Source organism: Salvia hispanica, chromosome 1 (genome assembly GCF_023119035.1).
Source record: "Salvia hispanica cultivar TCC Black 2014 chromosome 1, UniMelb_Shisp_WGS_1.0, whole genome shotgun sequence".
Lineage (NCBI taxonomy): Eukaryota > Viridiplantae > Streptophyta > Magnoliopsida > Lamiales > Lamiaceae > Salvia > Salvia hispanica.
In genome coordinates, this window is record NC_062965.1 from 1,750,723 (window position 1) to 1,762,825 (window position 12,103).

Genomic DNA, 12,103 nt, shown 5'->3' on the forward strand with positions numbered 1-12,103 from the left:
TGACGTGAAATGCCATTTGTTGAATATCTGTGGTCTACTTTAATTGGACCTTGAGTATTTAATTAAGTTTTGGGTCTGCCCCAAGTTGATTAAATGCTGTGGCCCAATGTTTGTGTGATGGTGGCCCAACTTGGCTTGATCCATTACTTACCCAGGCTGCACCGATGCTTGCCACGTGGGACTCTCACCCGGATCCCGCTTGTGGCCGTTGATCCTGTGTTGTGTTTGTTAAGTGAGAGGCCGACTCTCACTTACCCTAATCAACCACTCACCTCTCTTTGTTTCCGAATTCTCTCCGCCTTCTCTCTTCTTTCTCTCTCTTGTTTTAAAGCGACTTCACCGATGAACTCCTCGATCTTTGGGTTACACCGATTGATCCTTGTTTTAGTGGGTCCTATCCTTTTAGATCGTGAGTTTGGAGACTTTCTCGGTTTCCAACAGAGTACTTGAAGGATTCTTACTTAGGGTTTGAATCTGGTGAAGTTTGGCGTTCAAGTGAGAACTTGTGAGGATCTTGTGAGTTTCGTGACGTGAGGTGTTCTGATAGTCTGAGTGGCATTCGGTGTGGCTAGGGTTTCCCGACCTAGCATTCAAAGGTTTCTCATCGTATGACTTGTGGTCGAAGCGTGTGGGGAGGTCCTTGGCCTAGTATAGTCACCGTTGTGACCGAGCCATATCCTTACTATTCTGGCTTTAGTTGCATTTACTTGTTGTTACTTAGATCCGAAAGGATCTTGTGTTGGTTCACTCGATCTATCTACTTGAGTGTCGGTACTAATTGGACAAGAACTTGGATTCCGATTGGTTGAAATCTTGGAATAGTTAGGGCTCAAATTAGGTTCAATATCTCTGTAATAGTTAGATATGTCGCTGGCTAGATTACTTGTAATCTTGTAACACCTTTGTACTTGGCTTGTAACTTCTGAGATTAGCCTGCCTCGTAACCCAATCAATAAAAGAGGTCCCGGTAATTAGCGAATCCCGAGTGATCTGATCCCTACACCATTAAAGGACGAGAAGCATGATAGTATGATTTCATTTTCTTCACTTGTTTGTGAAGAAGATGATGGCTGATATCGTCCATGATAGTACATTATCCTTGATGTAAATTTTATTGTGTTTTTTTTTCATTAATCTTTAATTAAGTTTTATTAATCCCATTTAGATTTGTAATCATTGAATTGCATTAAGTAGGATTACAATAATTGTTTATTTTTAATTAATTAATTTTCAAATTTTCAATAATTTATTTTTTATTTTACAAATATCACTATTTAAATAAACATATAAATAATAAAAAATTATGAAATCAAATACCATGGTTGTGGCTCAATAATAAGTACTCCCTCTCATTCAACTAAACATGAAACATTTTTCTTTTTGGTTATACCATTAAAAATGGAATATTTCCTAAAATGGAAATAACATCATCTCTATTTTTCCTCTCTTTACTTTTCTATCTTTTCATTAACACACAAAATAAGTAAGCATAAAATCTCATGCTTAAAAATAAACGTTTCATATTTAGGAACATGAATTATTAGAGCACTCCCAATGGTTAGGGCGTTAGGGTCGCGCATTATCGCCGGCGTTAGGGCGAATTGCATAATTCAGCGTTAATTCTACCGAATTAACGCCAACTCCCGAAAAATCGCCGCTTATCGCCGAATTATCGCCGACCACCGTGGGCGATAATTCGCGATAAAAATAGTTTTTGTTTTTTGTTTTTTGTTTATTTTCCCCTCTATAAATACACACATTCTCTTCATTCTCTCCCCATCCTCATCCCTTTTCTCTCTTCATTCTCTCCTCATCCTCATCCCTTTTGCTCTCTTCATTTATTTTCTCTCTCTCCATCTATATTTAATGAATTCCTGAATCATCTTCTCATTCTCGGTCCGACGAGGAGATATCTCATTCTTCTTCCGAAGAGGAGGTACCTCCCGCTCCCACCGGATGGGATGTCGCGGGTTTCGCCAACAACCCAATCAACAACTATATCTCCCATTTCATACAAAGCGAGCTTGCTCGAATGCAGCAGCCATCCCAACGGCCAACCCAAGAGCGGCGCCGATACATCCCCGCGACCACGCGGTGGGCACGATCGGCTGTTCGCCGATTATTTTGCCGAGGAACCACGTTATCCGGCAGATGTATTTCGTCGCGATTCGAGATGCGCCGCTCCTCTTCCCGCATTGTTAATGCGTTGTCCTGCGTTACCCCGACTTCCAGCCCCGAGACGCCACAGGGAAGCTCGGCCTATCGCCCCCGCAGAAATGCACTCGTTGCCATCCGACAATTGGCATATGGAGGGTCCGCCGACATGTTCGATGAGTATCTCAATGCGGCGAGACGATCGCAACGAGTGCCCGAAGAATTTTGTCGGGCCTGCGAGAGATATTTGGGGGCACTACCTTCGCTTCTCGGACGCAGCTGAGTGCGCCTCGTTGGATTGGCACTGGAGGACCCACGGCTTTCCGGGATGCTCGGCAAAGATCGACCGTATGCACGGCAAGAGGAAGAACCGCCCAACCGCATGGCGAGGCTGCCTCACTACCGGCTACAAAGGTATGCATCCCACCATCATTCTAAGCCGTTGCCGACCAACGCTTTGGATTTGGCATGCTTATTTTGGATAGCCGGTCGAACAACGACCTAAATGTTCTCAATTCCTCGCCCTTTTCAACGAGCGGGTCAACGGTTAGCCCTCCATCGAATTCACGGCCAATGGCAATGTGCATAACATGGGGTACTACCGGTCGACGGCATCTATCCGCAATGGCCCGTGTTTTTGAAGACGATCAGATGCCCACGAAGATAGTAGAAAGTATTTTGCCCGAGCGCAAGAGTCTGCGCCGCAAGGATGTGGAGAGGGCGTTTGGGGTGCTCCAATCACGATTTGCACCGGTAAAGGGGCCCGACGCGCTTTTACTACTAGGGGGATATTGCCGACATCATGTATGCATGCATCATCATGCATAACATGATCATCGAGGATGAACACGAGGCGTCCTCAACGTCACCAACGACACCGTGTTGCATCATCGAGTCACGTGTCTCAACCGAGTCCGAGCCGCCTCGGGTGTACCGCACAACGAACATGAACGGTTCAAGGCGTTCATGGACATACACCAAAAGGAGGCCCATCGAGCACTACAACACGATATGATCAAGAATCAGGCAACAGAAACCGCGCCCACCGCCCTTGAATTTTTTTCAATTTTAAATTTTTTTTCCATCGCCGTACTATTTTTTTTTTATTAATTTTCATTGCTTTAATGTTTATCAATGTTTAATACAATGAACTTTTTATTACTATTTGTTTTGTCTTATAAATTAAATTTAGCTAGCTTTTAATATATACAAAAAAATAAAATAATTAAATTAGTAATGATGTAAAAATGAAATGTTGAGTTGGGGTGGAGAAATAAGGGAGAAATAAGTGGAGAAACCATTTGGAGCAAGCTTGGCTAAAAGTTGGCTAAAAACTGGGATAAATTATGGTGTCAAGGTGGAACATGTGGCAGTGAGCAGTGAGAAGGCGAGCTTTTAGAGACTATTGGGAGTGCCCTTAATATTAACTTGACTTTATTAAAAACATGGGTTTCTGGGTTAAATAATTACTTACCTCCGTCCCCGAAATTTCCGATACGCTTACTATTTCCATCTCATCTCGAAAATTGGATATACTTCACTTTTACTATTTTCATAATGACTCATATTCCACTAACTCATTCCTACTCATATTTTATTATAAAACTAATACTTTGTGTACGACTCCACATCCCATCAACTTTTTCAACTCACTCTCTCCATTAAATTTCTTTAAAACCCGCTATTTGAAGTAAACAGAAGAAATTTTCGTGTGACTGGAGGTAGCATTACTTTTACTGCATTCTTAGAACTATTTCACCATATGCAATGTTTTTATTTCATTATGTCTAAACTTCATTCCTTTGCTCTATAAAAAGTTTTACCAAAGAATTTGAGATTAAAATTAACATTGGTAGAGATATGAAGTGGTAAAGATACGAAGTGTGACATAATATTCATAAAGGACATCACACAGTTTTGAACATTGCACATAATTTATAAGCAATTAACAAATTAAGGATATACAATTATACATAATACACTTTGTAAATCTCACCTAATTTTCTAATTTTTTATTTCTTTTCTTAGTTATGATGTACTCCTTCTATCCAAAAGAATATGCACCCTCTATTTTTTTTATCCATCCCATAAAAATATGCATTTTTTAACTTTAAAACTATTTTCTTTTCCAATATAGTGAGACTCATTCATTACTAATCCATATCAGATGGATTCTTCTCTACATCTCTCTTACTTTACCAATATCAGCATTATACCTCAAACTTAAAAAGTTGTATTCTCTAGAAACGGAGAGAGTATTTCATAATCAATTACAGTAAAATACAAATAAATGAAAATTTGATAATTTTATTAAAATATTGGAAATTATTTAGTTGATATTAAATGAAAACAAGATTTTAATGAACCGCACACTTCGTGTTCCTATTTTCTTCTACTGAACCTAAGATTTTAATTCTACAATAGACATCCAGAAAACTTCCCAAATTGACCCAAGAATTCCAGATCGGCAATACACACTTGCACTTCACCTGTTCGACAAAATGCTTCAAACGGGTGTGTCAGAGATCACTGCACCTTCTACTATTGTCATCAATTGCTTCTTGCCGACTGAAAAGACCTGATTTTGGATTTGCTATTTTAGGCAGTTTCTTCAAGCGTGGGTATAAGCCTAATGTGGTCACTTTTACCACTCTCATCAAAGGGCTTTTATTGGTCAGAAGGATCCCAGAGGCAGCAAAGCTGTGTTGGAGGTTGTCTGCGGAGCAACTGTGCACTCCCGATGAATATACGTATGCTACTATGCTTAATGGGTTATGCAAAGCTGGAGGTACTTTTCAGGCACTTGAATTGCTTAGTCGATTGGAAATGGGAAACTACAAACCTAATGTTTATGCTTATAGCATAGTTATTGATGGCTAGTGCAAAGATAGAAAGGTCGACGATCCACCTTGGGTGATAAGGGGATTTCACCCGATGTTGTGGCATATACTTCAATAATTGGGGGGGTTATGCAATCATAGTAGACGGAAGAGAGGGCTGAAGACATGTTAAGGAAGATGATATCGAATAAAGTCTTCCCAAATGTGGTCACTTGTGTATTTTTGTAGATGGTTTCAGCCGAGAGGGAAGGATGGAAGAGGCTGAGCATATGCTGGTCAAGATGAGGGAAATTGATGTTCAACCCGACATTGTAAATATTAAGCAGTGCGCTGATTAATGGATATTGTTTACAGGTGAAATGGATAAGGCTAGAAACATTTTCCAACTAGCAATGAAATCCGGCATCAAGCCTGATGTTACAAGCTACAGTAGTTTGATGAACGGGTACTGTAAAATAGGACGAATTGATGAGGTTTGTCATCTTTTTTACCATGATTCGTCAAAGGGTTGAAGCGCGATGTCATTTCTTACAACATAATGTTGGAGGCTTTATTTCAATGATGGTCGATGTGAAAGAGGGCTTGAAGTTGTTCAAAGAGATGGAAGCTCTACAAGTTTATCCTAATACAACAACTTATGGAGTCTTGTTACATGGTTTGTGCAATGCTCATCGTATTGATGAAGCATTATCCATGTTATACCATGGAAAACAAAGGTTGCTTGCCTAATGTTGTGATATATACAATTCTTATTTTTGCCCTGTGTGAAGTAAGGATAGGAGAGGCTAAGGATTTGATGGTGCAAATGGTGATCAAGGGGTGTTGGCCCAACAATGTGACTTACAATATTTATGTCTTCAAGCTCTTCCTCAAAAGGAGCAAGATGGAACATGTGACTTTTGTCTTGAAAGAGATGATTGCAAGAGGGGATGCACACTTGGCGCTACCACTTTTAGGATGCTGATTGAACCTCTACGAAGGGAAGGCAAAGATAGTGTTTCTTATTTGATTTGGTTAAGAAACTGTTACCAAAAAAGTTATAGGCTAATCTAGTCGGATGTTATGTTGTGGTACTAGTTAGTATTTTAATAGATAGTTTGAGTGTAAAAGAGTGTAAAAGTTCTTATTTGGTTGTTAAAATATAAGAACACGAGAAACTAAGGAAATAATTCAGGATCAAGCTTAACTGTAAGGCACACATTAAACAGGATATTAGTATGTAAATTCAGAGGCTGCCAACATTTTGCTGTTACATTTGGCTGGTTCAGTGATCTCTGATGTGAAAATATCTGGGTTGAATTGATGATTACTATTGTTATTATTGGAATCTTGAACTGTGAGTACTGCTCGGTTAAAGATATGCTAATTCCATCTCTGTGGATGAATGAGTTGTGAAAAGGGTTCAGCATCGTGGATTTTTCCAACGATATAACAGCTTATCAGAATTAGGGAGCTGCTGCTGGAATCGATATCAAGATTCCATCTTCCATTTCTGTGTGACTGATATCTCTTAATTATTTGCATTGTTTAACTTTCTGGATAAGTCCAGTTCCAGGTACTCAGCATCGTGGCCACGATGATGGTGGCGACAAGTTCGTTGCCTCTTGTTAAGTAATCCGTACTTCTTTAAACGATCCAAGGTAAGTGAGTCATTTTATTTTTTGGCAAAAATCAAACACTTTATTTCGTTCCTACTTTTTTATTTCAACATTTAGTAACTAAATACTACTTAATTTTCTTAAATCTCATGTTTGCTGAGTTGTGTTGCACTAAGTTGAAGCTCTAGGGGCTGGTTATTACGAACTGACTTTCTATTTCTAGTTCTGGAAATTGGAAAGATTTGGTGTTTAAATCAGGTTGAGTTACTGACCATCTGTATACTTGCTAGGTGACATAAGATCCTCAGATTCACTTAGCGAGCTGTAAGCTTATTTCTAGTTCTAGGAATTGAGAAAATGAGGCATGATTTGATTTAATTTCATTCAGATTAAATCCTAAGATTCTTTTCTAAGTCATGGAAAAACTGGTATGTATGCTCTGTAGTCTTTTAGTCCATAAATGATTCACCTTCATCGATTGACACGACAAATTTTACCATGTGGATTCTGCAGGACTTCTTTTATCATTTTGCATTAGTTCCTAGCATTTAATGAGTGTAGATCTTACATTTGGTCGCTACTTCTTGTAACTTTTTCTATGTTGTCGTAGACTGTGGTAGCACTGGAACACGTGTCTTTGTATATCAGTCACGGAAAGGACAACAATCTTCCTATATCATTAAAATCTCTGCCTGAAGATTCCTCTGTTGCCACTTGCCCAGAGTGGGAGACGGAGCCCGGGTTTGACAAATTGGTGCATAACATTTCTGGGTTGCAAAAGGCAATTAAACCTCTAACTGAATGGGCTGAGAACCAAATTCCTGAAAAACTCACATAGTCGTACCTCTCTTTTTCTTCATGCTACAGTTGGAGGAGTTCAGATTCTGAATGGCTGCTTGAGAATGCTTGGCTGATCCTGAAGAGGTCGCCTTTCTTATGCAAAAAGGAATGGTTAAGACTATCACAGGTGTGAAGGAAGCTTATTATGGATGGATAGCATTAAATTATCACACTAAGGTGTTGGGGTCTATTCCCAAAAAAACATATGGTGCAGGCGATATCTCCCTCTTTCAACCACAAAAGTGTGTCATCGGCATCCGTTCTCACACATCCCTTCTCCTTTCCACCCAAACACTGGAGTCGCCTGTCCACATAGGTAAACTTCCTCTTACTTTCGCAACCTAAATGCGATTGATTCACATAATCTCTCCACTTTGTTGTTGTTTTACACTAGATGGAAGGGCTAAGGATCAGATGAGTCCAGTTCCAGGTACTCAGCATCGTGGCCACGATGATGGTGGCACAGTTCACCAGATCACACGTTGCACAGCTACTCATCAGGCAGCTTGGGGGAGCTCCAGTTTGGGAACACTAATGTTGGCCCCGCCTGGGCCCTCCGAACAGAAGCCAAACACGTCTCGAGTAGGAGATCCCAATCGTGGGAGGATCTCATTTCTTCCATGGCAGAGGAAACGCGATGAAGCCCTGAGACCGAAGAAAGTGAGCAATCAACTACAGGTCTCTTGAGTGGAGTGATGCTGTTTTCCCATGGAAATGAGACGTGGAAAGACGACGGAGGGATGTGGTTTGGAGATACATAAAAGGTACATATAAATGTTGTTAGGTGATGCCAATAACATGATGTTAGTCTCTAGCTAAGTTTACATACATATATATATATACAAATCATTTAAATATATATACTTCCTCCTTTCATTGTCCCTTGTAAATGTGCTAATTCATTCCATTCAAGTTTATAAGCTTATAAAATAAAGTATAGTTGAACACATTAAAATTATGAAAACACTGTCATTCCCAACACGTTTGTAGATAAATCCAGAGCTCCATCAACTTAACTAATTCCAATCTATAAAGATGGTGTAATGGTTTTATTCATCTAGCATTGAACATACTTGACAATATTCAGATAAGATTAGCTAAACACATATCTAAGTCCTAATCATTGATGGTAACATCTATGTATGTAACTATAGATGCATCAACACATAGCAATTAAACAGGAAAACTCATAGACAGGGACTATAGCTAATGAATAACGAAGATGAATTAGAGTTTGTCCATAAAATTCGTCTAGATTCATGTGGGATTGGAACAACATAAAAACCAACCAATAATCCAAAGCATGGAAAACACTACAAACAATCAAAACCATTGAGATCATGGAGTGCTTGATGTGAAGGCGATCATGACACGTTCTGGAGTTGGTACTCGTAAAAAGTCTATGGAGAAATCTAGAACTTCGATCTTCTTTTCTGACTCCAGAACTCTGTTCTTAGCTTCAATATCAACCTATATATCCAAATGAATCAGACAAAACACTCTCAAATGCACTGATTATATCTGATTACACATCACATCATAGTTTCTTGAAACCTTAACTTTTATTCAATACCAAAATCTGACTTCAAAAATAATTATATGATTTGCAAAACCTAAAATGAAAAGGAAATAAAAAATGTAAATACTCCGATGACCAAAATTCATTATACATCAACACACCTCTAACAGAATCCTATGTTTGATTCCTTTGCCCGTTTCTCAAGTCCTATGTGAATATCAAGTTATTCCGAGGCCGTGACTTTTAAGCTCGTCGGCTAGAACTGCATCAATAAGAGGTACTCAATAAGATGGTTAATGATGGAGAGGAATATAAAGCACTAGAATTACATGTGTAGTATAAGATCATGAGATTTAGCATATTACTACAATGCTTAAGAATTTAAATTTGTTTGGACTTTTTATCATGGGAAATTGCACCAAAGTAATCGCCAAATAAAAAAAATTACATGTGTCCAACAAATATAAATGGTGTCATTTAAGATTCGTCTCTATAACTTGTCCAACAAATATTTGCAAAGTTTCATGAAACAAAACAATGAAGAAAAAGAATGTGCAAGCACAAATAAATTTTTTAGAGCATCCGCAATGGTCGGCTAGCGACAGCTAGCGATTCTTGCGCTGGCTGATCGGCTAGCCGAACCATTGGAAGCGGCGAGGGTATACCGGTGAGCCGATCGGCGTGGGCTGGCCGATTGGTAGGCGGCAGCGATCGGCGGCGCCTATTTTGTTTTAAAAAAAAAAAAACCTGCGATTTTCGTTTCATTTTCATTTGCACCACTTGTTTTACGAGTTTTCTCTCTCTCTAGCTTTACGTACAAGAGCATCATCGGCGATAGATCACAACAACGAGTCCGATCCACGGCGAGTGGATCTCGAACTCCACGGTACTGTAGGATGCGGATGGGGGCGAGATGGGCCGGGATTTAACATCCCTTGGAATAAGATGATGGGATGATGGCGGTCGCGGGAGGAACACGGGGTATGCCGGGGATGCCGAGGCGCGGGCGTCGCGCGCCGGGTAGGGTATGCCCCGATCGCGAATCTTTGCGAGCGGATGATGGGGATGATGTGGCGGGGCGGGATGCGGGGATGCAACACGGTATGCATCCGGGATGCGAGGGTGCGGGGTCACCGGGAGGGACACGGTATATGGGCCCTCGCTTGATTTTTGACGGCTTCGTCTACACGTCGCCCCGGGGAGACGCGGTTCCTGGCGATGACCTTGTCATTGCATGATATGAGATCGATCTCGGGAAGATGATACTCCGTTCAGAGCGGGCGCCCCGAAGAAGAAGACGAGGGAAGGGGAAGGCCAAGGCGGTCGGCGAGTCATCGCAGCCCGCTGTGCGACACCACGGCCGGAGGAAGTGGACGGAGGATGAGTACGCCCGGGGTGCTAGGGGTGGTTGGAGGTGTGCGGCGATCCGGGTTGCGAACAACCGCGGTCGCAACATGGCGAAGATCGAGCTGCCTATAGGAGGCCTGCCCGCACGGGAAGAACTTCAGCCGGGAGGTCGGAAGGGTGGGGCGCACGGGGCCGCGGTGGGCCGTTTTCGGTGTACGCCAACGCCCTCCGTCGGCTCGGTAGTGGGCGGAATGAGGGACGCGCCGGAGGATCGCCGCGGAGTCGGTTCCCTGCGGGGAAGTATAAGGAGTTCACCTATCAGGGAGTGCTTCTATTCTTGAAGGACTCCGAAGTTCGGCGGAGTGCGACGGCGGTGGCCGAAGAAGCGGCCGAACTATAGCGGCGACTACAACGGCGCGGCGGCGGATCCCACGACCTCCCGAATGCGAGGATTTCCATCCCTCCTTCATTTGCGGTCGGCCCCGCCGGTTGGACGAAGCGGGCGCAGCGAGGCTGCGAGGGGAGATCCCCTATCGCTCCACGAGGTCCGTCCTCCGCCCTCCCACCCGCCCACTCGAGTACACTCTCCATTCGCGTAACCATACGCGGATCGGATGTACAAGGTCTTCCAAAGTGGAAGACGCCACTGACCCACGGAGAAGATGTTTCTTCACGAGATGCTTGAGAGCATGCGGGTTGATTTGGAAATCGCGAGGGCACGGCTAGCGGGTTTCGACGTGGGCTCGAATACCACGGGCGGTGGCGGCACGGCGGCGCACGGCGATGAGGAGTAGAGTGGCGGGGCTCGTGTGTTGAAGCCCTTTTTTAAAAAAAAAGATCATGTACTTTTTTTTAAAATCTTTGTACTTTTTTTAATGGAATGGATAAATTTCCCGTATACGTGTCGTAAATTTAATTCATATTTTAATCGTAATTTTAATTCGTAAATGTAGTATATTTTGAATTATTTTTATTGCGGTGGCTATTGGGTGACTAAATCTGATGTGGCGGTGGATTTTTAGTGTTGCGACGTGGCGGGGAGAGAATGACTGGCTATTCTTGGCTAAGCACCATTGCGGATGCGAAACATCTTTCTAACCTTGAAATTCACAGAAGCTGTACGGATAAAAACAAAAATTCATACTTTTACTATTCCATCTCACATCCATATTTGTGTAAAGAAAGAGACTTAAGATTTCTAATTCGACAAATAAGTGAAATTTCAATTTTTTACTTCCACATTTGACCTTTCATTATTTGGGCCTTCTTTTTTTTTGTATGGGCCTCGATAAAACTTGGCCCACACAAATTTAGGAACATGAATTATTAAAAATAACTTGACTTTATTAATAAACATGGCTCCAAGCTAAAGAATTATTACTTCTACCAGACTTGGGAACTATTTTACTATACAACGTTTTTATTCCATTATATCTAAACTTCATTCCCTAGCTAGTAAAAGTTTTACCATAAGAATTTGAGATTAAAATTAATATTGGTAAAGACATGGAGTATGCCATGACATTCATAAAGGAGATCCACACTATTGAGGACTAAGAAGTTGAGTGTTTGTGAATTTATGTTCATATCACACAGTTTTGAACATTACCCATAATTTATATGCACTTCACAAATTAAGGATATCCAATTATACATAATACACTTTGTAAATCTCACCTAATTTTCTCATTTTTTATTTCCTTTCTTAGTTATATTGTACTCTTTATCACAAGAATATGCACCTTTGTTTATTTAGTCCAGTCGAATAGCACTTTCTAATTTTAAAAATTCTTTTCTACTTTCTA

At 41.2% G+C, this 12,103-nt stretch overlaps 1 protein-coding gene and 1 pseudogene across 1 annotated transcript in view; one reads left to right on the forward strand and one right to left on the reverse strand.

Moving 5' to 3' along the window:
* The first annotated feature begins 2,276 nt into the window (after window positions 1-2,276).
* On the forward strand, window positions 2,277-5,958 carry LOC125211899 (annotated as a pseudogene).
* Window positions 5,959-7,929: 1,971 nt separating this feature from the next.
* LOC125211981 (eukaryotic translation initiation factor 2 subunit alpha homolog) overlaps window positions 7,930-12,103 on the reverse strand; it is a 4,591-nt gene continuing 417 nt past the window's right edge. Inside the window, exon 2 of the mRNA XM_048111965.1 lies at window positions 7,930-8,077. Coding sequence (XP_047967922.1) covers window positions 7,930-8,077 — 148 coding nt within the window. The remainder of the gene's footprint in view (window positions 8,078-12,103) is intronic.